At 48.8% G+C, this 21,502-nt stretch overlaps 1 protein-coding gene across 1 annotated transcript in view; it reads left to right on the top strand.

Annotated features, from left to right (window-relative positions):
• Positions 1–21,502, top strand: part of LOC142251335 (uncharacterized) — a 111,140-nt gene that overhangs the window by 16,803 nt on the left and 72,835 nt on the right. Inside the window, exons 3-4 of the mRNA XM_075324030.1 lie at positions 2,249–2,502; positions 4,081–4,200. Coding sequence (XP_075180145.1) covers positions 2,249–2,502; positions 4,081–4,200 — 374 coding nt within the window. The remainder of the gene's footprint in view (positions 1–2,248; positions 2,503–4,080; positions 4,201–21,502) is intronic.

Below are 21,502 nucleotides of genomic sequence, written 5' to 3'. Positions count from 1 at the left end.
CTATGCGGCCAACCAGTCAGTAATGCCAGTAGCCAACATGGCTATGGCGTTACCATGATTGGCAGGCAATCCCTGAATGTTTACTGGCTGAAAAAAGCCACAAAACATACAGGGCGGGCACTCGAGTGACGCCTGAGTACCAGAATAATCGAGTCTCGAGCTTACTCACCACTAGTTATCACTTATCTTATGGATCGGTGATAACTTCTTTTACATGGACAAACCCATTTATCGTTATGGTGTTTAGAATTTGGCAGCCAAAAATGATTTATGTGTAAGTATTTTATTGGGCAAAAGTAGAGAAAGCTGCAATAGCTGTGATCACACTAATCTGCAGAATAAAGCTTGTCATTTACTCCTTCAAACAGACCCTACATTCTCAGAATTGGGCAGTTATCAGGGTAACCTCTACATAAGAGCCTTTGCCAAATAACCTTGCCACGTAAATTGCCAAATTAGGCCCCACATGGTGCTCTGGATCCGGGCTGTGTTCTAATTTTTTCAAGGGGCACATGAGACTGGCTGGATTTATTGTGCTTATTATTGTTTTAATTCTACTCAATATTAAATGATACAAATTAAAGGGGTATGCCCATTTGCAATATGTGCAGGGCATTACAGTAGCTTAACTATCCTTGGTTCTGACCACTGGCAAGTGTACACTGAGTGGTCGTAACCATGGATACCTAGGTCAGAGACATGGCTATATCAGGAGAATTATACTACATTTCTAATTGGAGGTATTTGCTAATTTTATTGCTCCTACTATATATTGTGATAGGATTGTGAAGATAGGAATACTCCATTAAGTATAGTGACTTGCTGCTACTATTAATGCATGTTAAATTACTGGTTTTATATAATTTACGTAAATGGGTGTCACGGTGGCTCAGTGGTTAGCACTGCAGTCTTGCGGCGCTGGGGTCCTGGGTTCAAATCCCACCAAGGACACAGTCTGCAAGGAGTTTGTATGTTCTCCCTTTGTTTGCATGGGTTTCCTCCATGTTCTCTGGTTTCCTTCCACACTCCAAAGACATGCAGATTGGGACTCTAGATTGGCAACTCTGTCCCCACTGGGGCTCACAATGTATGTAAAGTGCTGTGGAATTAATAGTGCTATATAAATGAATAAATATTATATAGCTGTAAATTATACTGGTCTTGTTATTCAGCCCTTGTAACCTTGATCAACAGCTCACAACTGAACAGTATGATGACCCCACAGTCCCCACACACAGTTTGATGTCCCTCACACAGCCCCCACGTTAAGAAGGAAAAAAAACCCTACTCTTCTCACCCTGTTCTCCTGCTGCTCCGGTCAGTGCTGTGTACTGCGGCACGGCTGACGTACTGTAAAGACAGTGCTGTGCTTATAGGAGCACAGGCCCAATGCTATAAGTGGGAGCCCGTTGACTCCATTTCCATCATTGTTTTCACTGGTGTCTTTATCTGGGTGTCCTCGTGGAACGGGACACCACTACATTAAGCCCTTTGGCTGTCCCGGTCTGTGGGCAACACCAGAACCGCTAAAGGGCTGCTAGACCTCAATTTACCAGTATCTGTACTAGATGAATGCCGTAAAGATCTAGCTTCCAATGTGGGGTCTTTTCTTGGGTGGCCTTTCACTCTGCAAGCTCTTCACGGTGCCAGAAAACTGTTCCAGCTAAATCTGAAGACCAAAAGCCAAGTATGCGTCTTCTGAGCCTTGCCTTGTGCCCAGTTTTTTACGACCACATATTGGGTATTCATGTACTCAAGACAAGTTGCCAAATAGAATAGGCCGATACACTGTTATATTGTTTGATGATATATATATATATATATATATCCTGCATCTGTTATGGGGTCAGCCATCTTGCCGGAGATGTTAGTAGCATTTAGAAATCCGCTTTACAGCAGCCCCATGGGCAAGGACGTAGTTTGACATTTTAACAAGGTTTAAACTTTTTCTATCCACTGTAGATTCTAGTATATCAATAAAAACACCTGTTTTCTGGCGCTCCAATGTTCCAGTGCTGAGAAATCGAGCTTTGAAGCCCCATGAAAATGATCCTGGAGTTGTATTAAGGGCGAGCGGACACAGTATAAGGCACTTCCAGGCTACTTACGCATGCGGCACCATTTTTATTATTATACTATGACTTTTACAGCCGTACCACTAGTTTCAATAGTTAAAGAAGAAAAAAAAAATATAAAGCAAGCCTGTGTGGATACTGGTTAATAAACATCTTGTACATTTTCATTTCAGAAACCCTGCACCTAAACTGGGACTCGGAGGGGCGACACAGGGGGTCGCAGGGGCTCCGGCGAGTGGACAAAATCAGACGTCTGGCTTCACTTTTGCTACTGCAATTCCCCAACCCCTCTCGGCACCTTCCAGTACTGGTGCTGCCGGCGGCGGTGGCTTCACTTTTACCGGTCCTGTGACGACAACTATACAGCCTACAACAGCAGCAATAACTGCTCCAATCCAGGCAGCAAGCAATGCAGTGCAGACACCAGGCATGTCTGATAATACTTCAGTAATAATTTGTGGCTGACGTTGCCCAAACCTTTTCTCGATCTAGTCCAATTATTGGGGTGATCTAGTCAAATCCTCATGGATGTAATGTGTTGCTGTCCCTTTTGGGTTCTATTATCTTGAGGTCTATAAACGTCTCAAGCAATGAAACCATCCAATATTGCCCTTTGCTCTAATTTATCGCCACTGATCTGATCATGAGCCTTTGGTTTTTATATAAAGAGGACCCACCACCAGGATTTCCATATATAAACTAAAGTCATTGCTATACTGGCACTATCATGCTGATTTCTATACATACCTTTTAGTTGTCAGATCAAATGTATAGTTTTTGAAATACAGGCAAGTAAAGCTTGTGAAATACACTGCTACTTGATTGATAGTTGCTGCAGAATATCTAATAGGTGGGTCGGGTTTTGCTAGTTAGTCCCGCCTCTGTCTGTTCGTTCTAACCCTGTTTCTGTTATTACAGGGGGAGGAATAAGGGATGAAGGATGGGGGGGAAGGAAGGACAGGCAAGCAGATGGGTGGGAATAACTAGCAAAACGCAGCCCACCTGTCAGATATCCTGTAGCTGCTATAAATAACAGTGCATTTCACAAACTTTACTTGCCTATATTGCAGAAAGTATACTTCTGATCTCACAACTAAAGGTATGTATAGAATCAGCATGATAGTGCCAGTACAGCAATGACTTTAGTTTTATATATGAAAATCCTGGTGGTTGGTCCTTATAAAGAGAACGGATTTTGACTGATCCAAATAATCCATTGGTTTGTCCTCTTTAATTATGCCATTTTTTCACCTTCTCTTTTCTTTTAAATGTTTTTATTAATTTAACACAAAGTAATATGAATATAACCAGACATGTTATGAAAATATACATTGCTGATTTTAGTAAACAACACACATGTCAATATTCTAGGTTATAGAATGTTACTTTTAAATGTAACCACTACATACTAAACTACTACAACAATAAAATACATTAACTTTTAATCTGTCTTCTTTACTCATTGGAGTGGAAATCACCAAATTACAACATATCGATCAATCATAACCACAAGGATATTTTAGAAACGTAAATTATTAAATATATAACTGGGAGAGGGAAAAAAAACCACCGGTTTAATTAGGTATTTATCATTAGGTTATTCCATCTTTCCCAAATCTTTTGGTATTTATTTAATACATCTATTCCACATTTCCAAGGAAAAGGTGTTTTTTAACTTTTTCCCATTTTATCATAAATGGCCTTTTTTCAAAGAGAATGTCTTTGTCTTTGTTGAATATTTCATATATAGATCTAGTTTGCCAAATAATATTATTGGCATTTCAGATAAGATTACAGGATTGTTCAGTTAATAAATGGTTGTCTTTTAGTAAAGCGGAGATCATTTTTTTGATGGAGAAATAGCTGTAGAAATCAATATCTGGTAAATCATGTTGGTTTTTTTAGAGTTTGAAAAGAAATAAAATTAGTCCCATCATGTAAATCCAAAATTTTTTTAAGATTTCTGTTCCTCCATAATTCTCTCACCTTCTCTTTTGTCCTCTAGCTTTCTGTATGGGAGCATCTGTTGCTTCCAACATTTCGACTTCTGCTACTGCACCAGCGCAGACGGCTCCAGTCCAGCCGACTTCAAACCTGTTTGCAAAGCCATCTGAACCTACACAAGGTAAGTTATGGCATTGATATGAGGCACACGCGTACATGTGCAGATCATGGCAAACCTCACATCTCTTCTATTGCTTTTGCCAATACTGCAGTTGGTCCACAATAAAATGACACCTGTGCAGTGGGAATGTCAACACGTGAGGCTACATTCATTCATTTATTCATCCTTCTGTTTTCATAAAATTTGCATTTTTCTCTCACGTGGCATCCATTTTGCCTTTCTTTCATTCGTGTTGCATTCATTTATTTTTTTAAACTGAAAGTAAACTGAACTTTTTTTTTTATCCATTAACTCTTAATGAATCATTTAAAAATGGGAAAAATAAGATGATATACATTTTTTTCGTATATTTTTAACAGATCCCCATTAACTTTAGGAAAACAGATCCGCTTGTACAACTGATGTGTGTGCGAATTAATGAAACTCAGTTGGTCCACATGAGATATATATATATATATATATATATATATATATAATATATATATTAGCTGTAGTACCCGGGACGGTAACTGTCTTTGTCTCTCTCCCAGTCTTTCTGTCTATCTCTTTCTGTCCGTGTCTGTCTCTGTGTGTGTCTGTGTGTTTGGCTCTTTCCCTGTCTGTCTGTCTGTCCCCCTCTGTCTCTGTCCGTCCCCCTCTGTCTCTGTCCGTCCCCCCCCCCCGTCTCTTTCCCTGTTTGCTTCAGTCTGTGCTTATGTCTGTCTGTCTGTCTGTCTCTCCCCTGACATCTTATTACCTCACACAAAAGCTTCTTATACTAACAATTTATTTCTTTGTCGCTCCATTGGGAGACCCAGACAATTGGGTGTATAGCTTCTGCCTCCGGAGGCCACACAAAGTATTACACTTTAAAAGTGTAACCCCTCCCCTCTGCCTATACACCCTCCCGTGGACCACGGGCTCCTCAGTTTTATGCTTTGTGTGGAAGGAGGCACACATCCACTCATGCATTCTCATATTAGTTATGTCGGTTGGAAGAAAAGGGGGCCCCCGGCATGTTCCCTTCTCACCCCACTATGTCGGCGGTGTTGTTAAGGTTGAGGTACCCATTGCGGGTACGGAGGCTGGAGCCACATGCCGTCTCCTTCACCATCCCTTATGCGGCTCTGGGAGAAGTGGGATCCAGAGCGGTCATCCATTTGCTGGGACCGTGCTCCATCCGCAGCCCCTGGTGGAACCTGCCGGACCGGAGCCTCTTCAACCTCAGGGACCGGGCCCTGCAACTTAAAGGTACTCTGTGTCCCCATAGGGGACTGTGCAGGGAGCTCACCTTCTTCCCGGAAGCCGCGGTAGTTGTGAAATTGAGGAGGCCGGTGGACTTCCGCGCCGACCGTGCCTGCTTGTCGGGCGCGGCCTCAAATTTAGTCCCCGGCTTCACCGCGGCCTAGTCGCGAAAATCCCGCCCCCGGGCCTGCCTGTCAGGGGTAAGGGCGGGATTACCGACATGACGTCGGATGTGAGGGCTGGAGCATCCTGCATGTCTTCCTCCCCCCTCACTGACCACTGTGGGGACCCCAGATTCCCGCTCTTTGCTGGCGCCGCCCTCGGCCCCACTCCTCCCCTGAGAGCTCCGGCGGCCATTTTCTGGCATTCTGCCGGTGGATGCTTCTCAGTGAAGCAGCTCCGGGGGATCCACGACAGGGAATCTGGAGGACACACTCCCCCTAGGGTGCCGGAATAGATACATATATATATATTATATATATTAGTGTGTATATATATATATATATATATATATATATATATATATATATATATATATATATATATATATATATATATATATATATATATATATATATATATATATATATATATATATATATATATATATATATATATATATATATATATATAGTGTGTGTGTATATATATATATATATATATATATATATATATATAGTGTGTGTGTATATATATATATATATATATATATATATCTGTTCGGTCAGGCTGTATACCCTTTTCCCATATACCCTCAGTGGTCACTCTCCTAGGAGACAACAGCATGTCGTCCACAAGGAGCAAAGCTACTAAGGCACAGGTTTTTTTCGCAGCCTGTACCTCTTGTGGGGCTATGTTACCTGCGGGTTCCACCATCGCCATCGGGGACGAACACCTTCAGTTTGTGGCATTGCCTTTCGGCCTGGCGACAGCCCCACGGGTTTTCACCAAAGTCATGGCATCCGTCGTGGCAGTCCTGCACTCTCAGGGCCACTCGGTGATCCCCTACTTGGACGATCTCCTAGTCAGGGCCCCTTCTCGGGTGGCGTGTCAACAAAGCCTTACCGTCGCTCTGGCGACTCTCCAGCAGTTCGGGTGGATCATCAACTTCCCGAAATCCAAGTTGACACCGACCCAATCACTGACTTACCTCGGGATGGAGTTTCATACACAGTCAGCGGTAGTCAAGCTACCGAGCGACAAACAGCTTTCTCTGCAGGCAGGGGTGCAATCACTTTTTCGGAGTCAGTCACACCCCTTAAGGCGCCTCATGCACTTCCTGGGGAAGATGGTGGCAGCTATAGAGGCAGTGCCGTTCGCGCAATTCCATCTACGGCCACTCCAATGGGACATTCTCCGCAAATGGGACAAGAGTGCGGCTTCCCTCGACAAGAACGTCTCTCTTTCCCTTGCAACCAAAACATTACTTCAGTGGTGGCTCCTACCCACATCTCTGTCGCGGGGAAAATCCTTCCTACCCCCAACCTGGGCTGTGGTCACCACGGACGCGAGCCTGTCAGGTTGGGGAGCGGTTTTTCTTCAGCGCTCTATTGGGAGACCCAGACGATTGGGTATAGCTACTGCCCTCCGGAGGCCACACAAAGCACTACACTAAAAAGTGCAAGGCCCCTCCCCTTCTGGCTATACCCCCCCGTGGTATCACGGGTTCTCCAGTTTTCAAGCTTTGTGCGAAGGAGGTCAGACATCCACGCATGGCTCCACAGATTTTAGTCAGCAGTAGCTGCTGACTATTTCGGATGGAAGAAAAGAGGGCCCATATAGGGCCCCCAGCATGCTCCCTTCTCACCCGTGGATGGTGTTGTAAGGTTGAGGTACCTATTGCTGGTACAGGGGCTGGAGCCCCACATGCTGTTTTCCTTCCACATCCCCTTGTAGGGCTCTGTGGAAGTGGGATCCTGCCGGCCTCTAAGCTCTGACACCGGGCTCCATCCACAGACCCATAGCACCTGATGGATACGGAGCAGGAGTACAATCAGGGACAAGGCCCTGCATCATACAGGTACTCTGTGTCCCCGGCAGGCACAGACACACTCCGGGCTGGCTGGGTGTTGTAGTGCGCCGGGGACCGTAACGATTGAGTTGGTGTTCCTGCAGTTTACTGGGGGACTTTTGTGTTGTGGGAACGCAGCGCCGACCCCCACTGGACCGGCGGCGCTGCTGTGACTTGTAGTGCGCCGGGGACACGCCGACCGCGCTTTTACGGCGGCGGCGTTTATAAATCCAGTCCCCGGCTTTTGCGGCCTAGCTCCGCTTCGTTCCCACCCCCACCCTGTCAATCAGGGTAGGGGAGAGACGCTGTTTCGCAGCAGCGACGAGGGCTGGAGCCTGATTTACATGCTCCAGCCCTCTCACTAGGCACAGAGGGAAGCAGGCTTCCCGCTCTTAGCCAGGAACGCCCAGGGCCCGCCCCCCTCCTCTCCCAGGACGCCGGCAGCCATTACATGCAGTCTGGCTGGAGGAAGGACGCAAGGCTCTGGGAGACCTGGACTAGGGGGCTTTTGGCGACCACACACCCGCTCTTAAGCGGGCGGTAAGCGGCATTTCAGCTGGCCCCTCTAGTGCCTCAGTGTGTATTGGTGTACTGTGTCACCAGATATATATATTTATTTATTTCTTGCACTGTGAGGTCGCTTCCTGGCTGGATACCCCAGATCGCTCTGAGGAGGCAGCAACATGTCATCCACAAAACGCAAGGCTGCCAAGGCTAGGGCTGTGTACACTGCGTGTGCTGCATGTGGGGCTGCTCTACCAGCAGGTTCCAAAGACCCCCATTGTGTGCAATGCTCAGATCCGGTGCTGCTTCGCCAGCCGGAGTCCGGAGGGGTAGTGACCCAGGCTGAGACGCTTGTAAGTCCTGCCCCGGTGTCAGGGACAGACTTTGCAGTTTTTGCTGATGGAATGTCTGTGACTATGGCAAAAATCCTTGAAACTTTGCAATCCATGACTGGGGCTCAGTCTATGGACACGGCGAGGTCTCTGTCCTCTAATCCCCCTCAGTTGGAATTAATCCAGACTGCAAGGGGGTCCCCGGCTTCCCAGGCTGAGTATTATGACTCAGATGATAGCCCCAGCCACCCTAAGCGAGCTCGCTGGGAAAGACCCTCAACGTCATCACACTGCTCAGGGTCTCAGCGCAATCAGTCGCCCTGTGATGCGTCTGAAGAGAGTGATCAGGAGTCTTATCCTGGAACCCCTCTCAATCTGGATACCCCGGATGGGGACGCCATGGTAAACGAGCTTATCTCAGCCATCAATAGACTGTTGGATATTTCTCCCCCAGCTCCTTCTGCAGAGGAGGCAGCTGCAGAGCAGGAGAAGTTTCGTTTCCTCTATCCCAAGCGTAAATTGAGTGCTTTCTTGGATCACTCTGACTTCAGAGAGTCAATCCAGAAACACGACGCTCATCCAGAAAGGCGTTTCTCTAAACGTTCTAAGGATACACGTTTTCCTTTCCCCCCTGATGTGGTCAAGCGCTGGACCCAGTGTCCAAAAGTAGACCCCCCGATTTCCAAACTTGCAGCTAGATCCATAGTTGCAGTGGAGGATGGCGCTTCACTTAAGGATGCCAATGACAGACAGATGGACCTTTGGTTAAAATCTGTCTATGAAGCTATCGGCGCGTCGTTTGCTCCAGCATTCGCAGCCGTATGGGCACTCCAAGCTATTTCAGCTGGTTTAGCAAAAGTGGATGCTATCATACATCCAGCGGTGCCGCAAGTGGCGTCCCTTACCTCGCAGATGTCTGCGTTTGCGTCTTACGCTATCAATGCGGTCCTAGAATCTACCAGCCGCACCTCAATGGCGTCCGCCAATTCGGTAGTTTTGCGCAGAGCCTTGTGGTTAAAGGACTGGAAAGCAGATGCTGGTTCCAAAAAATGTTTAACCAGCTTGCCTTTATCTAGAGAGAGACTGTTTGGCGAGCCATTGGCTGACATCATTAAACAGTCCAAGGGTAAAGACTCTTCCTTACCCCAGCCCAGATCAAGCAAACCTCAGCAGAAAAAATGGCAGCAGAGGTTTCAGTCCTTTCGAGGTTCGGGCAAGACACAATTCTCCTCGTCCAAAGGGACTCAGAGGACGCAAAGAGTCTCAGATTCCTGGCGGGCTCACGCACGCCCCAAGAAAGCAAATGGAGGAACCGCTTCCAAAGCGGCTACCTCATGACTTCCAGCCCCCCCCCTCCGCATCTCCGGTCGGGGGCAGGCTCTCCCGCTTTTCCGACATTTGGATGTCACAGGTCAAAGACCGGTGGGTGACAAACATTTTGTCTCGCGGGTACAGAATCGAGTTCAGTTCTCGTCCTCCAGCTCGGTTCTTCAGAACCTCCCCACATCCAGACCGAGCAGATGCCCTGCTGCAGGCGGTGGACTCCCTAAGAGCGGAAGGAGTAGTGGTTCCTGTACCGCCTCAGGAACAAGGGCGAGGGTTTTACTCCAATCTCTTTGTGGTTCCAAAAAAGGACGGCTCGTTCCGTCCTGTTCTGGATCTAAAGCTGCTCAACAAACATGTGCACGCCAGACGGTTCCGGATGGAAACCCTCCGCTCTGTCGTTGCCTCAATGTCTCAAGGAGACTTCCTTGCCTCAATAGACATCAAAGATGCTTATCTCCACGTGCCAATTGCTACAGAACATCAACGTTTTCTACGTTTTGTGATAGGAAACGACCATCTTCAGTTCGTAGCTCTGCCATTCGGTCTGGCGACAGCCCCCCGGGTCTTCACCAAGGTCATGGCGGCGGTGGTAGCAGTCTTGCACTCTCAGGGACACTCGGTGATCCCTTACCTAGACGATCTACTTGTCAAGGCACCCTCTCAAGAGGCATGCCAACTCAGTCTACATGCTACGCTGGAGACTCTACAGACGTTCGGATGGATCATCAACTTTCCAAAGTCGAATCTGTCACCGTCACAGTCGCTAACGTATCTTGGCATGGAGTTTCATACTCGAGCAGCGAGAGTGAAGCTTCCGCTGAACAAGCAGCGGTCCCTACAGACAGGGGTGCAATCCCTCCTTCAAGGCCAGTCGCACCCCTTACGGCGCCTCATGCACTTCCTCGGGAAGATGGTGGCAGCCATGGAAGCAGTTCCCTTTGCGCAGTTTCATCTGCGCCCACTTCAATGGGACATTCTCCGCCAATGGGACGGGAAGTCAACGTCCCTGGACAGGAAAGTCTCTCTTTCCCAGACGGCCAAGGACTCTCTACAATGGTGGCTCCTTCCCACCTCATTGTCTCAGGGAAGATCCTTCCTGCCCCCATCCTGGGCAGTGGTCACGACAGATGCGAGTCTGTCAGGGTGGGGAGCAGTGTTTCTCCACCACAGGGCCCAGGGGACGTGGACTCCGCAGGAGTCCACCCTTCAGATCAATGTTCTGGAAATCAGGGCAGTGTATCTTGCCCTACTGGCCTTCCAACAGTGGCTGGAAGGAAAGCAGATCCGAATCCAGTCGGACAACTCCACAGCGGTGGCATACATCAACCACCAAGGAGGGACGCGCAGTCGGCAAGCATTCCAAGAAGTCCGGCGCATTCTAATGTGGGTGGAGGACACAGCATCCACCATATCCGCGGTTCACATCCCAGGCGTAGAAAATTGGGAAGCAGACTTCCTCAGTCACCAGGGCATGGACGCAGGGGAGTGGTCCCTTCACCCGGACGTGTTTCAGGAAATCTGTCGCCGATGGGGAGTGCCGGACGTCGACCTAATGGCGTCCCGGCACAACAACAAGGTCCCGGCATTCATGGCGAGGTCGCGCGATCAAAGAGCTCTGGCGGCAGACGCATTAGTTCAAGATTGGTCGCAGTTCCGGCTCCCATACGTCTTCCCACCTCTGGCACTCTTGCCCAGAGTGTTACGCAAGATCAGATCCGATTGCAGCCGCGTCATACTCGTCGCCCCAGACTGGCCGAGGAGATCGTGGTATCCGGATCTGTGGCATCTCACGGTCGGTCGACCGTGGTCACTGCCAGACCGACCAGACTTACTGTCCCAAGGGCCGTTTTTCCATCAGAATTCTGCGGCCCTGAACCTGACTGTGTGGCCATTGAGTCCTGGATCCTAGCGTCTGCAGGATTATCCCAAGGAGTTGTAGCCACAATGAGACAGGCTAGAAAGTCGACTTCTGCTAAGATCTACCACAGAACGTGGAAGATTTTCTTATCCTGGTGTTCCGCTCAGGGAGTGTCTCCCTGGCCATTTGCATTGCCCACTTTTCTTTCTTTCCTGCAATCGGGGTTAGAAAAGGGCTTGTCGCTCAGCTCCCTTAAAGGGCAAGTATCGGCACTATCCGTGTTTTTTCAGAAGCGTCTAGCACGTCTTCCTAAGGTGCGCACGTTCCTGCATGGGGTCTGTCATATTGTGCCCCCGTACAAGCGGCCGTTAGATCCATGGGATCTGAACAGGGTACTAGTTGCTCTCCAGAAGCCGCCTTTCGAGCCTCTGAAGGAAGTTTCCTTTTCTCGCCTGTCACAGAAAGTGGCGTTTCTTGTTGCGATCACATCGCTTCGGCGAGTGTCGGAGCTGGCAGCTCTGTCATCCAAGGCTCCCTTCCTGGTGTTCCACCAGGACAAGGTAGTGCTGCGCCCCATTCCGGAGTTTCTCCCTAAGGTCGTCTCCTCGTTTCATCTTAATCAGGATATATCCTTGCCTTCCTTTTGTCCTCATCCGGTTCACCGGTATGAAAAGGACTTACGTTTGCTGGATCTGGTGAGAGCACTCAGAATCTACATTTCCCGCACGGCGCCCATGCGCCGTTCCGATGCACTTTTTGTCCTTGTCGCTGGTCCGCGCAAGGGGTTGCAGGCTTCTAAAGCCACCCTGGCTCGATGGATCAAAGAACCAATTCTAGAGGCCTACCGTTCTGCGGGGCTTCCGGTTCCTTCAGGGCTAAAAGCTCACTCAACCAGAGCCGTGGGTGCGTCCTGGGCATTACGACACCAGGCTTCGGCTCAACAGGTGTGCCAGGCAGCTACCTGGTCGAGTCTGCACACTTTCACCAAACATTATCAGGTGCATACCTATGCTTCGGCGGATGCCAGCTTAGGTAGAAGAGTCCTGCAGGCGGCAGTGACATCCCCGTAGGGGAGGGCTGTTTTGCAGCTCTAACATGAGGTATCTCTTTACCCACCCAGGGACAGCTTTTGGACGTCCCAATCGTCTGGGTCTCCCAATAGAGCGCTGAAGAAGAAGGGAATTTTGTTACTTACCGTAAATTCCTTTTCTTCTAGCTCTTATTGGGAGACCCAGCACCCGCCCTGTTGTCCTTCGGGATTTTTTTGTTGTTTGCGGGTACACATGTTGTTCATGTTGAACGGTTTTTCAGTTCTCCGACGTTATTCGGAGTTAATTTGTTTAAACCAGTTATTGGCTTCCTCCTTCTTGCTTTGGCACTAAAACTGGAGAACCCGTGATACCACGGGGGGGTATAGCCAGAAGGGGAGGGGCCTTGCACTTTTTAGTGTAGTGCTTTGTGTGGCCTCCGGAGGGCAGTAGCTATACCCAATCGTCTGGGTCTCCCAATAAGAGCTAGAAGAAAAGGAATTTACGGTAAGTAACAAAATTCCCTTCTTCTCCACCACAGGGCTCAAGGAACCTGGACTCCGATAGAATCGTCCCTTCAGATCAATATCCTGGAGATAAGGGCAGTATATCTAGCCCTATTGGCTTTCCATCGGTGGCTGGAGGCCAGGCAGATCCGTATCCAGTCGGACAACGCCACTGCCGTCGCCTACATCAACCACCAAGGCGGCACTCGCAGTCGTCAAGCCTTCCAGGAAGTCCGACGGATTCTGCAGTGGGTGGAAGCCACAGGCTCCACCATCTCCGCAGTTCACATCCCGGGCGTAGAAAACTGGGAAGCAGATTTTCTCAGTCGTCAGGGCATGGACGCGGGGGAATGGTCTCTGCACCCAGACGTGTTTCGAGAGATCTGTCGCCGCTGGGGAACGCCGGACGTCGATCTCATGGCGTCCCGGCCTTCATGGCACGGTCTCAGGATCACAGAGCTCTGGCGGCGGATGCGTTAGTCCAGGATTGGTCGCAGTTTCGACTGCCTTATGTGTTTCCCCCTCTGGCGATGCTGCCCAGAGTACTATGCAAGATCAGGTCCGACTGCCGTCGCGCCATTCTCGTCGCTCCAGACTGGCCGAGGCGGTCGTGGTATCCGGATCTGTGGCATCTCACGGTGGGTCAACCGTGGGCACTTCCAGACCGCCCAGACTTTCTGTCACAAGGCCCGTTTTTCCATCTGAATTCTGTGGCCCTCAACCTGACTGTGTGGCCATTGAGTCCTGGCTCCTAGCGTCTTCAGAGTTATCTCAGGATGTCATTGCCACCATGAGACAAGCCAGGAAGCCAACGTCCGCCAAGATCTATTACAGGTCTTGGCAAATCTTCCTATCATGGTGCGCTGTTAACGGTTTTCCTCCATGGCCGTTTGCCTTACCCACTTTTCTTTCATTCCTTCAATCTGGAATGGACAAGGGTTTGTCCCTCGGCTCTCTCAAGGACCAAGTATCGGCGCTCTCCGTGTTTTTTCAAAAGCGTCTAGCCAGCCTTCTGCAGGTCCGCACGTTCCTGCAGGGGGTTTGCCACATGGTCCCACCTTACAAACGTCCGCTGGAACCCTGGGATCTTAACAGGGTTCTGTCGGCTCTTCAAAAACCACCTTTCGAGCCGCTGAGGGATGTCTCTCTCTCACGTGTTTCGCAGAAGGTGGCCTTCCTAGTGGCAGTCACATCACTTCGGAGAGTGTCTGAGCTCGCAGCGCTGTCATGCAAAGCCCCCTTCCTGGTTTTTCACCAGGATAAGGTGGTTCTGCGTCCTGTCCCGGAATTTCTCCCTAAGGTGGTATCCTGATTGAGATGAAAAGGGGATATCTCCTTGCCTTCCTTTTGCCCTAATCCAATTCACCAGTGTGAAAAGGATTTGCACTCTTTGGATCTAGTGAGAGCACTCCGGTTCTACGTGTCTCGCACGGCGCCCCTGCGTCGTTCAGATGTGCTCTTTGTCCTTGTCGCTGGCCAGCGTAAGGGCTCTCAGGCCTCCAAGTCAACCTTGGCTCGGTGGATCATGGAACCGATTCTCGAGGCCTACCGTTCTTCCGGGCTTCCGCTCCCTTCAGGGCTGAAAGCCCATTCTACCAGAGCCGTGGGTGCGTCCTGGGCATTGCGGCACCGGGCTGCGGCTCAGCAGGTGTGTCAGGCAGCTACGTGGTCTAGTCTGCACACTTTCACGAAACATTATCAAGTGCATACCTATGCTTCGGCAGACGCCAGTCTAGGTAGGCGAGTCCTTCAGGCGGCGGTTGCCCACCTGTAAGAGGGGGCCGTTTTCGGCTCTTTTTATCGAGGTATTCTTTTACCCACCCAGGGAGTGCTCTTGGACGTCCCAATTGTCTGGGTCTCCCAATGGAGCGACAAAGAAAAAGGGAATTTTGTTTACTTACCGTAAATTCCTTTTCTTCTAGCTCCTATTGGGAGACCCAGCACCCGCCCCTGTGCCCTTCGGGCTAGTTGTTCTTCTGTGTACACATGTTGTTCATGTTGAATTGTTCTTTTGGTTCATGGTCTTCAGTTCTCCGAACATCCTTCGGATTGAATTTACCCTAGACCAATTTATAAGTTTTCTCCTTCCTGCTTTTGCACCAAAACTGAGGAGCCCGTGGTCCACGGGAGGGTGTATAGGCAGAGGGGAGGGGTTACACTTTTTAAAGTGTAATACTTTGTGTGGCCTCTGGAGGCAGAAGCTATACACCCAATTGTCTGGGTCTCCCAATAGGAGCTAGAAGAAAAGGAATTTACGGTAAGTAAACAAAATTCCCTTTCTTTGTCGCTCCATTGGGAGACCCAGACAATTGGGTGTATAGCTTCTGCCTCCGGAGGCCACACAAAGTATTCCACTTTAAAAAGTGTAACCCCTCCCCTCTGCCTATACACCCTCCCGTGGATCACGGGCTCCTCAGTTTTTATGCTTTGTGTGGAAGGAGGCACACATCCACTCATGCATTCTCAGATTAGTTATATCGGTTGGAAGAAAAGAGGGCCCCCACGGGGCCCCCGGCATGTTCCCTTCTCACCCCACTACGTCGGCGGTGTTGTTAAGGTTGAGGTACCCATTGCGGGTACAAAGGCCGGAGCCTCATGCCGTCTCCTTCACCATCCCTTAGCGGCTCTGGGAGAAGTGGGATCCTGAGCGGTCATCCATTTACTGGGACCGTGCTCCCTCCGCAGCCCCTGTGGGAATCTGCCGGACCGGAGTCTATTCAACCTCAGGGACCGGGCCCTGCAACTCTAAGGTACTCTGTGTCCCCATTGGGGGACTGTGCAGGGAGCGCATTCTTCCCGGACGCTGCGGCAGCTGCTGAATTGAGAAGGCCGGTGGACTTCCGCGCCGACCGTGCCTGCTTGTCGGGCGCGGTCTCAAATTTAGTCCCCGGCTTCAGCGCGGCCTAGTCGCAAAAATCCCGCCCCCGGGCCTGCCTGTCAGGGGTAAGGGCGGGACTGCCGACCTGACGTCGGATGTGAGGGCTGGAGCATCCAGCATGTTTCCTCCCCCCTCACTGATCACTGTGGGGACCCCAGATTCCCGCACTTTCCTGGCGCCGCCCACGGCTCCACTCCTCCCCTGAGAGCTCCGGCAGCCATTTTTTGGGCATTCTGCCGGTGGAGGATTCTCAGGAACAGCTCTGCAGCTCCGGGGGACCTAAGGCAGGGAATCTGGAGGACACACACACGCCGCTTGTTAGCGGTCGGTAAGCCACACCGGTCACCCGGTGCTGGTCCCCCCTAGGGTGCCGGAATAGATACATATTTATATATATATATTTCTGTTCGGTGGGCTGTATACCCTTTTTTGCCCATATACCCTCAGTGATCATTCTCCTAGGAGACAACAGCATGTCGTCCACAAGGAGCAAAGCTGCTAAGGCACAGGGTTTTTTTGCGGCCTGTACCTCTTGTGGGGCTATGTTACCTGCGGGTTCCACCTACCCTCACTGTGAGCAATGCTCGACCCCTGTTTCGCTTGCTCAGCCGGAGCCTCAGTCACTAGTGGGCCCCTCGGCTCATGTAGACCCCCCCGCTCCCCCTGTCCAGGCGGCAGGGACAGAGTTCGCCTATTTTGCTGAGAAACTCTCTGAGTCACTTTCACAATCCATGGCTCAGTCTATGGACAAATGGTCTGCCAAGCTGCTAGAAGCTTTGCAGTCCAGACCGGTCCTTACACAGGCCCCGGCCCCTGTTGGATCGTCGCCTCCAGGCCCCTCTCGGTCCGCGCCGCAGCGCGCTCCTAGGTTGGGCCCTAGGTCCCACGTGGAGGACTCCGGCCCGGACCACAGTCCTAGACCGGCGAAGCTGGCTCGCTGGGAATCTTCCCCGACTTCTTCACGCTGCTCGGGTTCCCAGCTTGAGGACTCTCTGGAGGACGAGGCGGACGTCGCAGCCCAGGGCTCTGACCCTGACGTCGCCCTTAACCTTGATACACCTGAAGGGGACGCCTTAGTGAATGATCTTATCTCGTCCAATCAACCAGGTGTTGGATCTCTCTCCCCCGCCTCCTCCTATAGAGGAGTCGGCGTCTCAGCAGGAGAAACACCAGTTTCGGTTCCCCAAACGTACACGTAGTGCGTTTTTCGATCGCTCTAACTTCAGAGACGCTGTCCAGAAGCCCAGAGCGGTCCTGGACAAGCGCTTTACTAAGCGCCTCACTGACACGCGTTACCCCTTCCCATCTGAAGTCGTTAAGGGTTGGGCTCAATGTCCCAAGGTGGATCCTCCAGTCTCTAGATTGGCGGCTAGATCTGTGGTATCGGTTGCAGATGGCTCATCGCTAAAGGATGCCACTGACAGGCAGCTAGAGCTCCTGGTGAAGTCCATCTATGAGGCCACGGGCGCGTCTTTTGCCCCGGCCTTTGCAGCCATGTGGGCACTCCAAGCTATTATAACCAAAATTCATATAGTGATAGGAGTGAATATAAACTAAACCAAAAGAAAAAAACTCCTAAAAGGGTACTTTATTCTAATCAATATTAAAAGTTATGAATATAAAACCACTGCTCATCCAAATTATTACAGTGATACATTACAGTGGGTGTAATAGGGTGATAGATCCGATTAGTGGGGACAGTGCTAGTTGTCTACTGTTCTCAGGGTAGGGGCAACAGTAATAGTTGCACTTCTTGCTCAGATAGATCTTGTTACAATGATTGGGGGATGAAATATCTATCCCTCCCTTTCCCCTACCTACCAGCGGAGGTGTACCATACGTTATTGGGTACCCCCCGCTCCACGTCGTCTCTCCCTAGTATCTCCCTATAACTAATCAGTCGAATTCGGGAGACCCACCACCAAAGAAAGATAGTCGTGCAAATAGTCACAATAATTAATAAAGATATATAGATATATTACAGCCTCTTTTTTTTAGAGATTAAGTAGATCTCAGACCAAAAAACAATAGTTATATATGGATATAAAGTCCCAGCAGGGAATGACTTATCTGCCGAGACCATCCAGTATTCTATCCCGACGCGTTTCCCCCCCTATATTTTTCTAGGGGTTCATCAGGGGAATGATCCGACGTAGATCTCTAGGAAAAAATGACATATCTATAATGTAATCTCTTGTTCTATTCCAATATTCTATAAGGTTCTCAAACTGTGGAGCTATTGGTATTAACGTATACCAGGGGACATACCTTATATCTTAGTAAGTGACGGTCAGTAAAGACAGTGTGGCATCAGCCGCCCATAATAGGGCTAGTCATTCAGTCAGTAGTGAAACGCTGCTTTCAAGGTTCTGCAGGTCCCAGAATAACGGCTATCATATCGTACAGCTTCCCTTAGCCTTCGCTGTCTTAAATACACTTTCAAATCATGGCGTTCCCGCCTCCCAGTTTCGCGCCGGAAGTGCTAAATAAGTCACTTCCGCATCCGCGCCTTGGGACGCATAGTGACTCGCCATGGCAACCAGCCGGAAGTGATCCGGAGGTCACCTCCGCAGTTGCGCAGTATAGTGCGTTCCATGAGATACTAACCGGAAATAGTCATCCGGCGTCACTTCCGGTATGCATCTTTTCTATTCCTCCCCAAATTCTGCGTACCACAATGCCTCACTGGAAGCAGTCAGTGACATCACTTCCAGTGTACGGCTCCTCTAAATGTCCCCACACATGCTGCATGCAATAGTTCCGGATCGGACATAGCTAATAATGTTATTTCTTAGAAAAGCATGTTCTCCAATCCTCAATCTCCTAAAACCATATAGTTTTTTCCACTTTATTATTAGGGATATGTATACGACATATATTCCAGTATCTTATTTAGGTTTACTATGTTATATATTTTGATGTTAAGATGTATCTATCTAATATATCCCATGTATGCCACATATATGATAATGGCCAATAACCTATGAGGGAAATCTATTTACGGTTATATAGGAGTACTAAAGAGGCAATTGGAGGATAGGGAAACCTGGTCTCAATGAGAACCTATAACCTAATTGCACAAAGGTGAGTTAAATATAAGGATAAGAATTCTGACAGCAGATATAACTGTCAGTCAAAAACAACAACAAAATTGTCGAAATTAGCCTGGCTACATTTGTACTTATGATACCTCTCTGGTATAGCATTATACGCTCATTTGACATTCTTAAATGAAACTGGTGTAACTAAGGACCTCGTTAAGTCCATTTGGACTGACTGTATCGAGTAAAAATGTCCACCGTGCCTCTCTCTGAAGGATTTTAATATCCCAATTCCCTTTCCTGATTGGCCTCGGGACGACTTCGATTCCTTGGAATCGTATGCTCTTCAAATCCCCTTGGTGACACATGTTCACATGCCTCGCTATAGGCGTGTCGCGTTTGTGAATTATGTCACCTATATGTTCTCCTATGCGGACACGTAATTGACGTTTTGTCTTGCCAATATAACTAAGCGGGCATGTACATGTACATCTATATACTAAGCCTTCCGTCCGGCAGTTCGCAAAGTCCCTAATATAGAAAACTCTTCCCGATTGATGATTGCTGAAGGTTTTATTCTGATCAATGTAGGGGCAAAACTTACAAGACCCACACCTAAAAGTCCCGTGAGGCTTTCTTTCTAGCCATGACCCTGGTGCTTTATCTGCCACAAAGTGGCTATGGACCACAAAATCTTTGATAGTTTTGCCTCTTCTATAAGTGACGCTCGGATGGGGTGTGATGTACTCACAAATATCAGGGTCCGATCTTAATATCCCCCAATGTCGTCTTAGTATATGCATGATCTTGCTATTTTCATCATCATATGAGCCAATCAGTCTAGTGATCTTTTCTTGTTCAGGTTTGGGCTTAGGGGCTAATAATGTAGCCCTCTTTTGGCCCCAAGCGGATTTAAAGGCTGTCTGAATAACCTGTTCAGGGTACCCCCTTTCTCTAAAGTTATCTCCAAGGCCAATTGCCCTCTGTTGGAAATCATGCAGCGAGGAGCAGTTTCTCCTAAATCGGAGGAACTGCCCCTTCGGGATGCCCCTACGTAGGGTCTCAGGATGGTGACTCTGCCACCTAAGCAAGCTGTTTGTTGCCGTTGGTTTGCGATAGACTGTCGTCCCCAAGGTACCATCCAAGTTTTTGGTTAGGAGGATGTCCAGGAACGGCAGTCTCTCGCCTCCCACCTCACACGTGAACTTGAGTCCAAAGTTGTTGGTATTCAAATGTGCTACAAACTCTAGAAAAGATGCTGCATCCCCCTTCCAGAGGACGAGGATGTCATCTATGTAACGACCCCAGAAGATAATCTGGGGGTTCCACGTGACATCCTCGTCCCCAAACACCACAACATCCTCCCATCAGCCCAGGTACATATTTGCAAAAGTGGGAGCACAGGGGCTCCCCATTGCAGTACCCCTGAGCTGGTGGTAGAACTTGTTATGGAAGGTAAAGTAATTATGAGTGAGTACAAAGGTGAGAAGTTTGATTATAAAGCAGTTATGTTCTCTATATTGTACCCCTCTTGTCTCCAAGAAATACTCAACTGCTCTGATGCCATTCTCGTGTGGTATACAACTATACAGTTGTTCAACATCAATTGATGTAAGGATAGTGTCCTCATCAATATGTATACCATCTAATTTACTCAGCAGATCTGATGTATCTCTAATGAAAGAGGGCTGTATGTTCACAAACTCCCTCAAAACTTTGTCCAAGTAGATACTGGGGTTTTGACCCATAGCATCAATACCTGACACTATGGGCCGTCCCCTCAGGGGGTGTATCCCCTTATGGATCTTCGGTGTGGAGTAAAAGGTCGCTATTGTCACATCCTTTGGGGCCAGGAAATCCATTTCATCCTTAGAGATGAGAGTCAGTTCAAACCCCTCCTGCAAGATTTCAGTAAGGGCTATCTTAAATTCAGAGGTAGGATCTACGGATAGAACCGCATACGTGGTTTTATCCGAAAGCAGTTGGAGGCACATAGAGCGATATTGATCCGTATTCATAATCACAATATTGCCCCCCTTATCGGAGGGCTTTATTGTTATGGTCTTGTTTTGGTCAAGGGACAAAAGGGCCTCTCTTTCTCTTTGTGTGAGATTGCTTTTGCTACTACTTAACCCAGGTCTTATCTTACGTATCTCTTTTGTCACCAGTGTTGAGAAGATGTCAATACTTGTACATTCAGTAGGAGGAGGCATCTTCCTATTTTTAGGTTTCAGGTTAGAGTACAAGCCTCGGGTTCAGAACCCTCTTCGTCCTTTGGACATTCAGCCTCTTTTGTACATCAGAACAGTTTTTTAGGGATGAGGGACCCCTATCCCTTCCGAAAAAGACACAACAGAAGGGTCAAAAAATGGTAAATAGAGGCCGAATGGACGGGCAACAGATTGTCAACCTGTCCGACTATAGATTGTCTCAAATGGAAGAGAGGGTTCTTGGATATGGTCTATCATTTGTTCCCACGACACGTTTTGACTCTTTTGTTTGGGTCAAAGACCTTGAGTTGTTTCTTAGGAAGCTCAGATGGAGGAAGCATTTCAGGCATAACGATCTGAATGAGTGCCAGAGACTGGGGATAT

This window comes from Anomaloglossus baeobatrachus, chromosome 9 (genome assembly GCF_048569485.1).
Source record: "Anomaloglossus baeobatrachus isolate aAnoBae1 chromosome 9, aAnoBae1.hap1, whole genome shotgun sequence".
Taxonomy (NCBI): domain Eukaryota; kingdom Metazoa; phylum Chordata; class Amphibia; order Anura; family Aromobatidae; genus Anomaloglossus; species Anomaloglossus baeobatrachus.
Note: the sequence above shows the minus strand (reverse complement) of the source record. Positions and strands in the feature narration are given on the sequence as shown.